Genomic DNA, 18,172 nt, shown 5'->3' on the forward strand with positions numbered 1-18,172 from the left:
GCTAGAGGTACTCTGCATAAAAACAAAGGTGGTGTTGCATAAAAGCATCTGGTTTTTTCCACTGTAATTTTTCAGCTATGACTATTTTCAGAGCTGAACTAACTCAGAAGACAACTTTCCTTAGGTTTGTAGTGTTTGGAAAACTGCAGTGGCAGAGTCTCTCAGGGACAGCACAGCTATTGCTCTGATGCTCACAGGTTTAAGTGTGACTGTCACCTCCACAGAGTGATCTGTACCAAGTTATGGAAGACCTCAGAAGCAATAATTAGATGTTTACCCTTCCCGTGATTGTACTCTTTTAATAAACAACGTCCTCTCCTAATTTCTGACACTAAGACAAGACAGTAATAAATACAATACTAGAGCCAGTATTTTATTTGTAAGTTTCCCTTTTCTCTCTTAAAATAGCTTTCTATTTTTACCATAAGTGAAAACACTTATGGTTGTTTTCAGAGTGTAGCGTCTTTGGAAGAGGTAAGAAAACTAAATTTACAAGTTTGGAGCTACAAGACAGGACTGACTAGAAACTCTGCTTGGGTAACACAAAGCAGATAAAGCTAGAAAGTTTAAATGTAGCATAATACTTCAAAACCCAGCCAAATTGAAAGAAAAAAGATTGTTTAGTGTGGAAGGTAATTTGCTCTAATGTAGACTTAGATTTCTTTTTTTTTTAATGCTACTTCAGAAATCCATTTTCTATGAACAATTATTAAAAGTATTTCTGCTATAGAAACATACCTTATTGAAAGCACAGAAAGTGTTGTAATTATCCTTAGGGCATTTGACACAGCAGATTTTGTAATTGAGCAGTGGCTAATTGAGACTTGAGAAGCAAATTAAACCTGGGTATGATCTGTGAGTCCCTGGGAAGGTAAAGCTTTAGAAAGCAGAGCCATTCATATCTGTTTCCTCAAACATGATGTCCTTCCAGGGTAACAGTGGGAGAAGGGGGTTCCGTGGAGAGGGTTGCATCTTCCTGGTCACATCTGGGCATCAGTGTAGCAGTACAGGGAACCCCAAATTGTGTGTATGGCTGCACAGTGTCCACATAGCCCACCCTTCAGCATAGACCAGCAAACAGCTACCACCAAACAGCAGTTCCCCACAACTATTTCCAGTATACAAGGGTGTGTAAGGGCTTGTTTTTCTACTGACTTGAAATGTGAGTAGTTGTGAAAGGGAACAACATGTATTTCAACTGCTTCTGCTTTCATGTAAGGAAGTGGAAGACCTGTGTGTTCAATTTGACCCCCTGAGCCATTCTGCTGTATTATTTCATTATATTGCTTCTGACACACATCTGCATGTGAAATAGGCAGAATGTGGTAATTTAGAGCCATCAAGCATGAATTACAGACAGAGCTGGTGTCACTGACGTCCACAGCAAATCTCACTTGGATGTAGGTGTGAAAAGTAACCATGTGAGTGTTCCCAGTGAAGAAAGACTCCTGAAAGTCTTAATCTTCTATTCATTACACATTTTTTCCACCCAACCCCTGGTTATTTCCTCAAGCTATTGTCTTTCATTCTAAACTCTACTTTCCAGTCCTTTTAAGTAAATAACTTGACTTCATCTTTCTGTTTTCTTTACAAATGTTAAGACCACACACTGAGCTCTGCTAACACACTGTATTATACTACTAGTAGACAAATTTTAACATCACATCACATACATGTTGCAGTTGCTGTTGTAACATGCCTTTTTAAAAATACCTTTATTGGAGGAAATTGTCTCTTTCCCAAGAAAAAATCTGGTTCTTCAATATAATTTATTATACCTTTTAAAATTCTGTCTGTTCAATAAAATCTTTGCTATATTATAAATACCTGTAACGAAAATATAATTTAAAATTCTGAGAGAAAACTTTTTTTTTACTTTTACATTTTTCACAAAGCCCACACAGGCACCAAGGAAAGACTAACAATAAAAATAATTTACTCCTGTACAAGCTGATCTGGGTTGGAAACATTCAACAGGGATTTTAAACTTGTCCTCTGGTGAAACTCTGGCTACAGCATAGGAACTGATCTTAAAACAAAGGAGGGATTTTGTTTCCCTCCCTTTTAACCTGAAAACTTCTTTCAGGCCTGATGAAGTGTTGCTAGTACTTTCCTCACTGTAACATACCTGAATGAGGACTGGCTAAATAAGTTGTTATCTGAGGGAACCAGCCTCCGAGCTCCATGGTACAGGACTAAAAGTGGTCCTTAACTCAGCAGATGATTATATTCTGAAAATTAAACATTAGTGAAAATAAGTGCTCTCCCTCTGTAATAGCAGCAATTAGAAATTTTCTTCTTTTGCTTGTTCATTATTTATGAATTACCAGAAAGCTTGTGCATAAAGGACAGCAAAAGAAAGCTTTCTGATTTGGACCACTGCAGTTATTTACCTTTGAATTACAGAATTTATTCTGAAGTTTAAAAAATCTCTATCTGAACTGAATTATGAGCACAATGTTAAATTACTGTCTTGGAAATGCATCATTTTAAGGAATAGATAGTAAAGAAGAATCAAATAATTCTAGGGAGTCTATAGAAGACATTTCAACAGTAGACAAGAGAGGAAGAAAAGTAAAAAGCAGTCAGCACTTTTTTGGATTTTCTTTAGCACTGCAATGAGATGACTATCCCCTGGAAATCTTCATTTCCTTGTTCTAGATCCCCTACAATTTCTGAGTATCCAACATGGCTTTCTTTTTTTTTTCTTTTTTTTTTTCAATTATGAAAAGAAAAATAATATGTCATTCTTGACTCTGTCTTTAAAGAGGTATGTGTGGAAAACTGCTTGTCTGGTAAAGTTAGGGAGTCAGTGACCCTAGTTGCTTTCTAACAGCCACCTGTCTCATCCTCTTCCACTTTCTCCCCCTTTTTATTCCTCTCCCTCCCACTCCACATTCCATGCACACCCTTCTCAGGGCATTTTTTTTAATCTCACACCTCCCCTTATCCATTATGCCTTGACTTCCTCAATATTTGGGAAGTGTTACAATCTATCAGATACCCTTTCTGATCCACCTTGATCTCAGTTCAAGGAAAGGACAAAGTGATCCCAGCTTTGCTGTTCTGACTACTGCAAGGTGTAGCCATCTCAGAAGGCAGTTTACTTCAGAAACCTGAGGACCCAAAGATAGGAGGTTGGTCCCTAAAACTCATATAATTGACACAAATATATTAGTACTCCATCAGGTAATTCATAACAGGTGTAAAGAAAGCCAAGTGCCTCGAAGTGCTATCTATATAGGAGACTGTCCTCATCAACAACACCCTAGATTTTTTAAAATCTAGGCTCATGATTCAGGCACTTGACTTAGGTACTTAAAGGTTAGGTGGAGAGAATGCCATCCCATGGTCTGGGATGCCTCATTTGGGACTCCTTAATATTAGTATATGTCTGTCTGTCTGTAGTCTAAACTGAATAACTTCACCAGTGTTCACTGATGCCCCAGTCCCACTCCAGCCTCCCAGATGTTCCTTTACAGGAGAACAGAAGGGCAAGGGAGCATTGTTGTTTGGAGGAGGAACAAAGCACCTATGACAAAAGCAGTACTGGCTGCAAGTATTAAATAGGAATAAATGACAAACATAACAGAGACTGCAATATTCACAACAAAACCACGGATAAGAATATATCCCCATAGCTTTGGCAGTTTGGTTCAAAACTGCTTGGTAATTCAGGTTTTGAATCCTACTGCATGCTTAAGTGAAGAGGGTGGAAGAATAAGTAATGTGAAAATTGTTTAAAATAGAGCATTGGGGTTTTCAGGGGAACAATATTGCATTTCATGCATGTGGGGGCAATTCTACTCTGACAGTAATGAAGAAAGGCTTTGAAAAAAGATATTTCTAAAAAGTGTCAGTTTCCTGCCTTATCCCCTCACACCTGTTTTTTCCCTTCCTTGATATTGGTATTAAATATGAAGCAATCAAAGCAGTAATCACACAACTAGAGCATACACAGACTTTGGAAAAAAAACTACAGGTGGGGAGAATGAATATTTCCAACTCAGTGCCATACCCTACAGTTTAGTTTCCTTCATTTATGATATCAACCAAGGCTTGCAGCAGTCTATCATCTCTATGCTTGTAAGGTTTGGCATTGTAAAAAAGATCAACGTAGTCACTATACAGACTTTCTTCTGAGCCTCTTAACTGGGAAGGCTTGTTCAATTTTTTGAGGGCTTGATAGAAGTGTTCATACGGAATATTTAACTTCTCACTTGCAGTCTTCTTTGGCAGTTCCTTCTGATCCATCTGTCTGCTAAATGCACTTTGCAGTAAATGCAGCATAGCCTGCGATGGGATTTTATCTTCTGCTTTGTCACTGCTGCTACTGGTATCTTCTGTGACTTTGGGTTTCTCACTCAGGTTCTCCAGTGTGGTATGGTCCTAGAACACAGATTAGCATAAAAAAAGGTTAGATGTCAATGGAAAATTGACCAGATTTAGTTTTGCTCTGGTGAGGGATCTCCATTTACATGTGAGCAGTTGTTATTTTTTCATTCAGGAATCATGTGGCATCTCGAAAACAAGTAGACCATTGTCGACCAAAACAAACAATCAAAAGAACTGTATTGTATAAAGTATCAAGTCTCCCCACAAAATAGGTAGTTACAAACTCAGATTCCTCACTGGTAGGCTACAACATCTCATTTTATACCAAAATTTGTCCCAGTCTTAAGAGATATATCTGTTTGTACCACAGGACACAACTCCACATCAGTCTAAATTAAGGAAATATGTATGGATTGCTGATGGCAGCTCTGACTGTGCCACATACCCTTGTGAAAAGGACTGAACCAGTGTTTCCATGCAATCTAGCCTGTAGATGATCTCACCTGAGAAAAGTACAGCTAATGAGTGGCCATGACACCTTGGAAACTTTGGAAGCCCATCCCAAATTCAGATGCACAGAGCAGTTGGTGAGAGGCATGATATTTTTCAACAGAACTATGTGGCTGCATAGCTTCCTTGTTTACCCAAAGATTGTCTTTGTAACTGAACACTCATTTTATCTTCATCTGTTCTCTACCATGTCCACCCATCTTCTCCTATGATACTTTCTGGATCAACTTTTACTTTCTTCCAGTTTATTTTCTTGCCTATGGGTGCCAGACCTGCGGACATTTATGTCATGTATTTAAAGACCATAATCATGTCTCCCTCAGTCTTCTCTTTCATAATCTGAGGAAGATAGTTTAATCAACTTTATGGATATCTTAATTACCTTATGGGGAGACAATTTGGTGTGATGGGACTAATAAAGAATTCTGAAGCTGTTGACAAAATCAAGCACTGTGAAAATGTACAGTGCTGCGACCCTGTGCATCCTGAAACCCACTGTCACTCTGTCGCTACGTTTACAGCACTCTGCCTAAATGGTAAAGAGGGGCTGATCAAGAAGCAGGCAGCAACAGATCCACTGAACTAAACCACCTGAATCAGTGAGTCCCTGACTTTTGACTTTTGTTACAAACTTCCTTCCAAACTCCCTGGAAACGGGCAATGCTCCTTTTGAATGCAACACTTGTTCTCAACAGAATTACAAACACTTATTGTGTCTGTCAAAGGTGTCTTCCACCCTCCTTGTACCACTCAGCTGCACCAGCTACAGATTTCCCTGCTTGAGTAGCAATATTCTGTTACCATCCTAAACCCCTTATATTGTGGTATATGAAAAGAGAGACTAATATCAGGTTTTGACATAGACAAAATTAAGATACACAATTCAAAAGTGGTCAGGGGTTAGATGAAATGAATACAGAATTAATACATATCCTACTAGGAAAAAATAACATTTTCTTATAAATTGAAAAATGCATAAGGAAAAAAATTAATGTAACACTACCTCTACAAAGTCTGACATCTTCTCCACTCCTCTTCTGTCATTTTGCACAGCATTGTAGGATGTATATACACGTGGCTTCTTCATATGTTCAGGCTGGGTAGCAGTGCCATGCAAAATCAATTTCCAATTTACAATCCTTCCTTCATTTTGTATTCGTCTGGACTAAAAAACAAGCACAGCATTGGAAGAGGTTCTCAGGACATTAGAAGATGAAACAAGTCACTTGATTTTAAAGTAGACAGAAATTACTAAAGCAAACTATAAGCTTTCAATATCTAAATTTAGACAATGATTCATAGGCACAAAAGAAAAAGCGATATTAGAGACTACATATCAGAAAGTGGGATTTAATACAATGGCTTAACCACTCCATATATTCACATTTTGATGTGATATAAGTATTAATTAATCATGTAAGCATCAATGGAATTTTGACATAACACAGAATGCTAAAAATTACTTAACTGGTATTTTGCATTATTAGAATTTTCTCACTAAGACATTCTTTGGCAATTTCCTTATTAAAGTTACCACTGGAAATGGTAATGTGAAATAACATCCTGAAGTGGTGTGCAACAGCAATCTGAAATACAGTGTGTGGAAGTGAGCAATAAATGTTTATTCACAAATTCTGGCAGTGGTACTTCAATAGTAGAAGGTGGAAGGGACAAGTACAGAGAACACCAAAACTTTGTTTGACCAAAGCTTCTTTTAGAATTTTTGCTCATTCATTTAGTGACTGAAGATAACGGCTGAAGCTCTTATTTTCTAATAGAAGTCTAGACTAAACTTTACATACACAACTTACATGACAGCTAAAGCTACTCATAACTACAACTTATGAAAAACTCTGCATCAGAATCTGTGATATCAGTTAAGGTCATTAACATGAAAGCTTTTTCAGGAATCATAAAAACCTAAAAGTTGAGCAAAGAGTATACTATGCCTTGAAGACAAAAATCCTGGTTTATTATAAGTTTCAGGAAGCTCTGAGTTGGAAATAAGAAATATTTACAAATAAAATGCTCTTCCCAACATTTTTCCCCAAAAAATGCATTCAAAGAATAGGATATCTGTAACCATAGGGTTATCTATAACTCTGCAGCATTAACTCTACACTACTGATAATAATATTTACTTCTATTGCTTTGTCCATCTGCTCGGCACTTGGCAATATCCTCCTGTTTACAATTTGAGGCCTATAGGGGCTGCAGGTTCAGAGTCTAACAGGAAGCATTCAGTTTCTGCTAAGATCCAACACCTAATGACAAGTTATGTTCAGACAACCTCAATGAGATGTGTGTGTTTGATCACTCTCTCTTTGAAGGGAATGATTTTTCAGTTGCCTACCAAGCAGCTTTATTCTGGTGTCTCACTGTTGTAATCCATATCCCCAGGTGGTTTTAATAAACTGATTTACTTCATATCTGTAGGCTTCTTGGCTTTAACCCTTAAACATTGTTCAGCAGCAGTTACTCTCAGAAAGAAATCAGGGAAAGGTGTACACTGGAATAGCTCACCAAGACCATCAGAAATTGAATAATTCAAAAGGTTTTGAGTTAATGAAAATTGTACTCATGGATCAAGAGAAGACTAGATCCATGCTCTGTTCTTTTCTGCAGAAAAAAATTTGCAGTTAACCACATGTTAACTTGATTGCATATTTCGCTCCATGAATCACAGCAAACTATATTAAATGATTTCTTCCAGTGATATATGTCTGAAAAACAGACATGAAATTTTTTTTGACAGGTGCATGTCACTGAAATGAGAATGGTGCATTGCATTTGAGTAAAAAACAAGAAAATGTGACCCTATTTTTTTTACTTTAACCCATAGGATTTTTTAAAGAAACTTTCATTAAGATCAGTTAATGAGAAGGTTCATAATTCAACATGCTTTGCAGTACTTAGTGATGGTTTTATTTGTGTTAGCTTCCAAACATAGCTAATTAACAGATACACTTACCATATCAGTAATTCTTAAAACCCAGGTTCCTGTAGGGTTTTCTCCCCAAGTGTGAACAGACATGAAGTCCCAGTTCTTGAAGCCATTGGGAGATTTATCTCTCTCTCTCTCAGCCAGTAAGACAGTGCTGGTCCCTGTGTTAGTGCAAGATCAACAGTAGGGTTGTTCATACATATCTGCGCCTTTTTTTTTTTTTTTTCACATTGCTCAGGTTGCACTCTACCCACTGCATAGGTAACTACACTGGAAAATGCACTATTTAACAGCAGTTCCCTTAACAGTGGTTCCTTTAATTATTTTCACTGCAGTATTTAAGAGCACACAAACTATTAGGTCATACTAAAAAGGCACATCTTGATCAGTGTTCTATTTCTAACACACAAAAAAGCAGTGAATGTACATAAAGAAGCCTAAGAAGCAAAAGTTAGACACAAACTTTTCCAGATGAACAGTTCACCAAACTTCTGAAATGGAAGTTTTGAAGGCAAACTGTAGTATTGTGAAACCACAGCCTTATCCTGATTCCTCACTGTATTTTTTTGTTTTGGTGAGTGGATGTAAATTTTTACCACCTGAAATGTTTATCCAACAGGGTGAAATAGTTAGTTGTTATTACCAAAATGCTGCAGTTCACAAAGTATTTCTGCAGAAAAAAGAGATTATACTGCATGGTAGGAAATTTGTTGGGCTTAGTTTGCTTCTAAGGAGAAAGCAAGGGATCTCTATTTACATAATAAGGAGCAGAGAAGCCTCAAGGAGCCTTCTCACAATTTATAAATATATTAAACATAACACTATTAATACAGAAAAGGAATGACATACATTTCCTAGTAGTGTTTTGCAGAAAAGTGGAAAACTAGCAAGAAACAAAGGAAAAACAGCTTAGCCATGAAAGCAAAATGATGCTAAAGTGGAGGCAGCACTACTTGATTATTGCTACCTAGAAACAGAAAAATTAGATCAGTCCGATGTTAAAATTCATATCTGAAAGCTTGTCTTCTTTTTCCTTATACTACCGGTTAATCTAACAGACCTTACTGTCTACAAAGTTGTTTACACTATTTTTTTTCTTTTTTTCTCCTTATAGTGTTATTTCAGGGGATTGCAAAGACAGCTTGCCATAGTCTAGCTCATTTAGCATATTTATACTAAGGTGCCTAACAGAGGCACTGTGTTTTTAAATGCACAAGTGGGAAGATGCAGTTACATGAAATCTAAGGAGTTATATTTCCTCAGTTTTCCATTAGTCTGCTAAATCACAGGAAGTCTGATGAGCACTATTGAACCATAATTTGTTGTCTGCCAGGAACCCTCAGTTTTCACAGGTCCTGTTGCCAGAATGAAAATGTACTGTGCCTTTATTTTCTCAAGTATGGCTTTCAAACCTCTTCCCATAAAAATAACCCAGAACGGGTGAAGGCTGAAGAGTGGTTTCTGTGGTTTGCAGGATGCTTTAGCTTCACACCCTCCTCACTGGATTTGTCCAGTAATATATATAGCTCTTTTTAAAACCATTGAAGAACACAGAAGTGTTTTTTTAATTAAATAAATGTTACACACTAGAGCAACACAAAAAAGGTGTGGTTTTGCCTCCTGTACCTGATGGAGATACCAGGGTGACATGAAGATCACCTCTACGGGAATACTCGATAGTTGCCTCAAGCTGCACATGCTCCAGAGATACAATGGAGTTCTCTTGGCCCTCGCAGGCTTTTGTGGGAATTTCAATGATGACTTCTTCGTTTGCTCTTAATAATCTGGCAAAAGTTACAGCAGTTCTTTGATTATTCACAGGAAATTTTGATTCTGGATTGTGATGTGAAGTGTAAATGATTTAAAATTTCAGAGCATTGAGAAAGAAAGAAGTGAAGACAAATTCTGCATTTGGTATTCTTTCAAATGCTTCAGTGAAATCCACAGGAAGTTTTGGAAGTACAGATAGACTATGGCTGGTAAGACTTTCCAGTGAGACTTTGAGACACTTGTTTTTCATAAGAGAAATGCTACATATACGAGTGAAGCTGAATCTATCCCCTTGACTTCAAAACATCCCATGCCTGTCACAGGAGGAGAATTGCTAAGACCCATTATAGATTTTTTTTTTTTTTTAATCCCTGGGAGACTTCATTATCTTTTTGTCTGTCTTCTGATAGTGGTCTGAACATTCACACCTTAGCTGATTGGGTTCTGCCTTAAAGAATCCTCAATCCATATGCTGTTTGCACAAGCAGACATAACAGTCTTTGTTAAGGCTTCACTCTAGTAATTTCCATCAGTCTTACACTAAAAAAAATCAAGAAGCAAACGCTCCTTGAGTGCCCTCTGAGGAATACACAAAGGCAAAACTAAACAAATCAAAAAACATCCCTTAGTCTGGTTGAGGGTGATCTGTGAAGAATATGATCCTTCAGGCTTTACTAAGATAGACACAAGTTTGGTAACTGCTAATGCAAATTCTTACCTTGGTTCAAAGCTCTGGTCTTTGACAATACACTCTCTCTTTTCTGGTACACCTTTCCATCTTTTGGGATCAGCTAAATCTACCAATGCATTGGCATTGAGTAGTCCAAACCCAAACCGACTGTTGACCATCAGTCCCGCTCCATTCTTTTTCCATCCTGGGTTTCCAGACAGAGGATCATATTCCGAGGTCCACACTACCAAGTGCTGCATATCCCTCCACGTTAGGTCTGGGCTGTTGGGAAAGTGATCCTGGTTAATTGCTTTAGGGCACTTTTCTCTCAATTATTTGTCTGCAATAGAACATGGTTTGAAGGTATATGGCACCCCATTATTTTAAAATATACAGCATGTCACATGCTTATCCTCACAATACTTCTCCAAGTAGACAAGAAAAACAGGTATCTAGCAAGATTATAGTCCAATCCTTCAAAACCATCCAGGCATTTAAAGTTAGCTAGGAATACTAGTATTCCCCACCAGTCTTCGGAGAACCTGGACTTCGAAATTTTGCTGGTTATTTTATTCTTTGATTAACTCTACTCTTTAAAATATCTAAGTGTCTTGGCTTATGTCACCAAAGAGGTATGCAATAGAAAATGGAACTGAATCTACACCATCCAAGTAAGAAGCCTATGCATTTCTGCCTTAAGTATTTTTTGTGAAAAAGCCACTGTCCTGTCCCTTTTTACCTTCTCCACGTCTTACATCCTGCCCTACAGGATCTGAATCTGGCTGCTCCCTGCCTGCTGTGACAGGCAAGCTTGGGCACCTTCTCTTTTATGCCTCATCATTGATAGAACATCTTCTGCAAATTGACTGAAGACCTAATTTAAACTCTTGCATCCTGCTGTCTTAAAATTATGTTTTCCTGATTCATGTGTAGCCTCACTCTCAAGTGCATTTGATCAGATATCAGTAAACCCTGTTGCCAATACACAAAATGGATTAATATTCCTCAGTCATTAGGCTTCGCTTCCATTGATTCTGCTTTTCTAGGAAGGTATTGAGACAAGTAGCTGCTTGCTTTTGTCATCAGCCTGAGCAAGTCTGACTGACAAAAAGTGGAGATATAGCATGAGGTGGTCCCACTTCAAACAGAAATTATTTCAGGGAAGATGGTGGGGTGGCTGAAGGGGTTTCAAAAGGTGTGACATCTTACTTTGCTTCCAGTGCCAGAGCAAAAATCCCTGCAGCCAGAGGAGCAGATGCAGAGGTCCCAGTGTGAGTTTCTGTACATTCATTGTGAAGATCAACACTAGTCTGACAGAAAAAGAAAACAAAAAAATAAATACCCAGATTGTGTAATAAACAGTTGCAAGTACAGTCATATCCACACTCACAAACATATCCTTTTCTTGGTGCATATTAATACACACCTCACTAGCAGAAAAAGTGATGGGTGTTTAAATCTGTTCGTATTTCAATCCACTCCTTTTACTTCAACTATAATTTTTGTATCAAAACGCTTTGTGTTGGAACAAAATACTCCCACACGATATCTTATTTTATTGTAAGATTTCACAATAAGTGTTTCAGGCTTACTGGTGAATCATAAAAACAGATCATTGTGTTGGACCTAGAACATTTAAAATTATTGCTTGCTAGAAAATTACTCATAGGGTTAGTATTGGTGTTCTGCTCCCTCTTCAGCAGAAGAACTATAATTTGCAATGAAATATGTGCTTTATTTGGAACATAAATACCAAACTCATCATCCTATGTATCTACATCTCAACTATAAAGAGAAGCCGCTTAGGAAAGGCTAATCTCTTGGCTAACTTAGAATGACACAGGTTTAATCCTCATCAATACAGTGTATTGTAAAATTAGCATCCACCAGAGATGAACATAAATTACAGGTATTTCAATATTATTTTATCATAGCAATTTTCTTCAGCACAAGAAAGGCACACAGACTAATATGTTTGCTTGCTGAGTAGCTTTTACAGGTTAGGCAGTAATTATTGTTGCTGTTGCTCTCACCCAAGGTATATTAGAGAACCTTACATCACAGGTTCTTTTTCCTTTTACTCTAAATCTCTTTTCATTTGCCTTTTCTGAAGAATGGTACCATATCAAACCATGCAGAGACCTCTTTCATACACAAACAGCAGACAAATTCAGCATGTTGACTTATCTGCATTGACAAAACAATTTTCTCTAACCATTGCTTTACAGTAGATGTTTCAGGGATACAATCATGCTTTGGATTAGAAATCTCTCAAAGTTTCAAGGCGAAAGCACTAAGCACTAAGAACATCACACATTACACAAAGCAGGCACTTGAAACCAAGCATTTAAGAGGTTTAATTTGTTATTTTCATATGCAATACATTTCTGTTTGTTCTGAAACTGGTAAAAACAACCTACAATTCTTTGGTCGGTATAATCCCCACTGCTGTATGCTGTGGCCAGAGTTGAAGAGCACTTCTCTGCATACCAGGGAGAAAGCCCTTGCTGAGAAGCACTGCTAATGGAGATTGTGTAGATACTATCAGTGTAACCATCACAGTCACAGTTGTCACCCTGGCGACCTCCATTCCCTGAAGCCCACACAAAAATGGAGCCTTTCCCATTTCGGCCCTGTGGAAAACAGAAATGAGTGGTTATCAAAGACATTTCAGACCCTGAGTGGTTATCCCAAAAAACCTAATACACCAAACATTCCCAAATAGAAAAGGATAAATTTCCATAAGCCCTATAGAAGACAGAGACAGAAGAAATCAGCTGTTTGACACATACTACTTATCACCCTGCAGCACATCTCTTAGTTTGACTAGCCAAGGTTTAGTGTTCCAGGTGTAGCAACTTTCCTTAGAAGAGGTTTTTAGGTGAAAAAGAGCCTGTGTTCAACAGGTAAATTTTCCCTTATGCTGATGTTTTGATACTGACCATTTCTAGGAAAAACGCCCATTTATTTTTAAAACATAGTAAGTTCATCAGAGGTTACTTCATTTGCCTTTCCTGGAATCACAGAGATACAGGTTAGCAGTATGAATGATGTTTGTCCATGAAAACCATCCCTTCCCTCACAGATCTGTCATTCAGCATCACCAGTCTCCAGACACAACCACACTCGTTCCCTGCTCTGATGTCCAGAGTGGATTCAGAGAGCAGCAGCCAACACTTGATGCTGGCAGCTGACAGCATGTAAACCACCACAGCTATCACAGAGGAAGCACAAATTACCCTATCCACTCTTGCTGTGCTAAGCCTCCAGAGGAAAAAAAACTGTTTCATGTGATAAGCAAAAGTTCGTATGTTGTTCATTATTAGTATATTTTCATTATTACTTTATGTTCATTCACTAGAAATAATAGTTGAAATACAGACTTTTATCATTCAACTCAGGTGAAATTTTAAGTTATTTATGCAAGTGCTAAGAAATTTGCAGCAATTAAAACATTAAAGCAATGATACTTTTAAAGATATTGTAACTAGGATGGACAAGCAGTGTCAGCTACAGAAAATATTATAGTATCTTTGAGAATAAAGGCTGCACTTCAGAAAAGCACTGGTGTATGTAAACACCTGCTCTGATTTCACTTAGAGTAACACTAGCATCTGTTCAGTGCTTAAGGCTAAGTCTGTGCACAGGTGCTTTACCTCTGCAGCAATGAAGGATCAAGGGATTAGATTTGTTGCCAGTCTCTACTTGGCTGACTTTAAGCAGAATGGAGACAAGCCTTGCAAAAGAAGCCTGAGAAACAAATGAGTAAGTTTACTCTCCATGAGAAATAGAAAAACTGTAAAAAAAGATACCTTCTTCACCAAAGAACCTGCTTTTCTAGGGTAAGACCACTGAACAATTGCTGCCTAACTAGCACCTCCCTCTTCTCCTGCTGCCTACTTACCGGTTTAGATCTCTTTTTGTTACCAGCCCACTCTTCCTGTTTTCCATACTTCCCTCAAAGTACATTTGTTAGCTGTCAGACTTTTCATTCTTTTCTCCTCCTCCCCTTCTGTCTGCTAATGTTAACTGCTCTTTATCCAAAATTCTCTCTTTGCTTCCTTCTCCCACCTCTGATTCAGCCTTCCTCTCTGTATTAGTACCTTTAGGTATCTTTTCACCTCACTGGCAAGAGCAAGAATAGTTTACTAAAAAATACATGGCAGCTCTCAGTTTGCACCTTACTTATCATCCAACAAGATCTAAAGAGTTTAACATCAAAAAAAAAAAAAAAACAAAAAAAAAACTGTAATAGCATTCTTTCCAGTACTCTTCATTATGTATTTTTACTATATTCATTTTAATTGGATTGTGATACACACCAATTTATAAATTAATGCAATTAACACAATACAAACTCATCCACAGGGTGCTAAAATGCATCACTATTTCACACAACAGAATATTCACAAAGCAGAATTTTTTTATTACATTTTATAGGCTTTCAGCGCATAAATCCAATTACTGTTCAGTGCAAAACAAGCAGTAGAAAAGGGTGGGGGTAGGGCGAGACAAAGGCAGCAAAAGTAAGGATGAAAAAAGAAAGCTTATCTGCAGAGATTAGCAGTTTAAAATCACCTTAGAAAGCCCTAGAAGTTCTGGCTGGAAATGTCTCTGACCTGTACTATTAAAATATATCTTGTCCATTTCAAATATATTTTTGCAAAGACAGTACAAACCATTTTAATTTCTTCCTTGCTACTAACTATTTTAAAATTCTATTCTCTGCCACATTTTACTTTTTCTTTCTCAGTAAGTATCATACCTGGTTTATCCCATACTCAAAAGCCTTCTGTGCCAGTCTCCCAGGTCCCTCCACAGTTTTGCCATCATCATTGGGGCCCCAGCTTGCACTGTAAATATCCACATGTTCTGGGTTGAAACCAATGGAACTGGCTTCAATAGCATCAGTGACTATTCCATCCAGCATTCGGATACCTTTAACAGAAAAAAAAAAAAAAAAAAAGTGGTTAGGATTTACTTTCTGTTCCCTCCTCCTTGTCTTTGTTAACTGTTTTTAAAGTTTCTAGCTAAATTAATCCATAACTATTGCAGCTAGAGCCTACTGCTGTTCATGTAAGTAATACTGAGGACAGTCCCTGTCAGTGTGAAACACCACATTTAACTTTTATTTGCAGAACTCAGTGTTCTCTACAAACATTTAAAAAAAAAATCTTAAAATCTTTTTTGACTCCTATTTATTTCTTTCTCTCCTTCTAGAGAGACCCAAAAAATGTCTTGCTTACTGTTCCTGCTTTTTCTTATTTGCATTTCTTTCTTCCTCCTTCCTCTCTGTTACATCTATAACAAAGACTTCTCAAACTGAAATGCCACTGAAATTAAAAAAGTTTTACCAACATTACTTTTATCTTTAAGAGTTCTAAGAGTTTTAGTTCAAAGATGTAGTTCTGAGTGTTCTGACTAAAACACTTTGCTCCCAAAGTCATTAAGGTTCTGCTGTCTTTGTGATGCTGCTATTTCAGTAGCTCTTCAGTCTCCACTACAGAAAAAAACCTCACTGTTGTTTTACTGCCACAGTTTTTTCTACTATGAACAACCCAGAGATATCTAGCCATTAACAATTTATTAGGAACCGCATGATCTAATCTTCTTCAGAGCAAGCCTGATCTCTGTGGTATTTAAAATTCAGTCGCAGACAGCAGTTTGTCTGCACTGGATCCATCAAACCACACAAAACCGCAGCTCTGCAGCAGGACTGCAACCCCTGTCCAGTGCTGGAGGAAGGGAGAAAAAGAAGCAGTTTGGCAAAATTCCCACTGTGGAACAGCTCTCACAGCAACAGCAGCAATCTAAAAGAAACAGCAGTCAGGATTCAACCCATGTTTACAAGCAATAAAAATGTCTGGGTTCTCTTGAACCTGGCATTTAGTGCTCCAGCAGCTGCATCATCACTGGCAGTTGGTGAATTACGAGTACTCATTTTCTGCTATTTTCCACAAAATGGGGATCTTGCCAAAGCACAGCAGGCAAAATGTGATCATTTGATTAAAACAAACAAACAAACAAAAACCACAATAAAAACCCCTAACATCACCCTTGCAGCTCACTCTCTTGTTCTTTTTTTTTTTTATCAAGTAGGAAGCAAAAGATTGAAAGCATAATTCTTTTCTCTAATGTCTGGCCTCTTGATACTCATAATACCCCTGAGATAAAGCTGAGCTTTATTATTTCATATTCATTAGTGGCAAAATCAGAAAAAGGAGTTAATCCGCTCAACTGCTCTGCTATCGCTCACAAAGCTGGGAAAAGCATCAAGGTATATCCTGTGCCTCAGGTACAGGCTTAAACTCATAATGTCTTGATTACTCTCTGTTTTCAGCTGGCTCAGAATTCTGAGATTCTCTCATACCAGCACGCTGTGAGCAAAGATCTGCCTGTGTGAAAGCGACTGCAAGCTCCAGGTGTGAGCTTGCAACACCTAATGAGATACTGAACACAATGAAGAGTAGTGTACAGCTACTTCACACGGAAAAAGACAAAGCCCGCTCTGGAGATAAATAATGTAAAAAGGAAAAAAAAAAACCCACAAGAACACTGACAAAAACAGTTCAGGGAAAAAAATCGCTGCCTGGTCTTTGTGATCATCAAAAATCCTGATTGTTCGAGTCAACTCAGGGACTTGATGACTGCAGTGATATTCCCCTAAGCAGATTCCAATTATGTCCTCTTGCATAAACTCTTTTCTATTCTTGCTCCCATCGTCAGTCTCAAAAAATCAAAAGCAGACAAAGCCCAAAGTAATTTCAGGCACATACATGTATGTGCCTGGCAGAATGCTATTTTTAGCAACACATCATTGTGCAGGAACTCTCAGCCAAGTCCCTTGTAAAATGGAGCCACTTAATCATTTCATTTCCATGGCAGCACCATGGAAATATCATAGCCCAACACTATTAGGTATGTATGAAAATACATTCACTCTGCTTTACTCCAAAGGTGATCGATACACACACGTTTCTTAGCTCTGCACAGAACAAGAGGTGAATGTTAAAGGACACTGAAAGGTGTCCTTTGAAAATTGGCATTAAAAAGTTGGTTGGTTTTTTTTTCACTCAGTGCACAGAAAAGCCTATAGGATTCACAGCCACAAAGTACTGAAGGGGATAATCAAGGTTTCAGAATAGGGTCAGGCCTTGATGTGACTACTGAGAACACTCAGGATTATTAAGTCATTACTTTCATGGAACAAAAAAAAGTTTGAATGCAGTATTTTGGTTTACACCTCAAGGCAAAGTTAATCCAACCTCTGATGCTGCAGGTTGGAGAACAAGGTGTTCCAGATGTCAGGATTTCCTTCCCTAAAGCAGCTGGTGCTGACTATCAGAGAGAAGGCACTGGCTGTGCATCGCTGGATTTATCCAGTATGGGCAACTGCTACAAGCAAACAGCCACTTAAAGAAGTCATCCTGAACTAATATCAAATAGAAGTGTGCAATGTGTCATTTCATGGATTTAAAAAGAAAAGAAGGAAAATATCCTCTGAAGAAATTAATCTTTTAGAGCTTGTTTCATCCAAAAATTCTTCCAGTGTTTAGCCACTCCAAATTTACCTGAATCTTTTGAAGACCTCGTTTCTTCCACTGCTCTTTGAATATATTTTTGCTACATCCCTATCTTTATCAGTCAGGTCACATCTAACAGCTTACAATTTATTTCAACTTTTCCATTCTTCCTCCTCCCCCACCCAAGTATAAACTGCTTTCTTGGTAATGTGGATTGCTGGACTGCTTTTCCTTTTATTATTTTTCCTTTCTAGATAAATCACCCCACATTGCAGTTTGCATTTGCAAATGAGTGCAGAGCATATGCAAACAGCTGTGGAAGAACCTCCTCTGTAGATGCAAGAGCATTAAAATATGGGCACAGCGGGTGTTCAGACGTCTCTGCAGCTTCATTCATTTTGTCCTGCTTTGAAAATTTGA

At 37.9% G+C, this 18,172-nt stretch overlaps 1 protein-coding gene across 1 annotated transcript; it reads right to left on the reverse strand.

The window, feature by feature from the left end:
* Window positions 1-1,617: 1,617 nt before the first annotated feature.
* LOC126652296 (neuroendocrine convertase 1-like) lies at window positions 1,618-15,168 on the reverse strand. Its single transcript, XM_050338998.1, has 8 exons — window positions 14,995-15,168; window positions 12,650-12,862; window positions 11,439-11,539; window positions 10,278-10,511; window positions 9,416-9,573; window positions 7,817-7,950; window positions 5,849-6,010; window positions 1,618-4,389 (listed from the first exon to the last, which is right to left on the reverse strand). Exons 1-8 carry the CDS (start codon window positions 15,157-15,159, stop codon window positions 4,027-4,029), a joined length of 1,530 nt encoding a protein of 509 aa, XP_050194955.1. The 5' UTR covers window positions 15,160-15,168; the 3' UTR covers window positions 1,618-4,026.
* Between the last annotated feature and the right edge of the window lie 3,004 nt (window positions 15,169-18,172).

This window comes from Myiozetetes cayanensis, unplaced genomic scaffold (assembly GCF_022539395.1).
Source record: "Myiozetetes cayanensis isolate MyiCay16 unplaced genomic scaffold, myiCay2020 scf750, whole genome shotgun sequence".
Taxonomy (NCBI): Eukaryota; Metazoa; Chordata; class Aves; order Passeriformes; family Tyrannidae; genus Myiozetetes; species Myiozetetes cayanensis.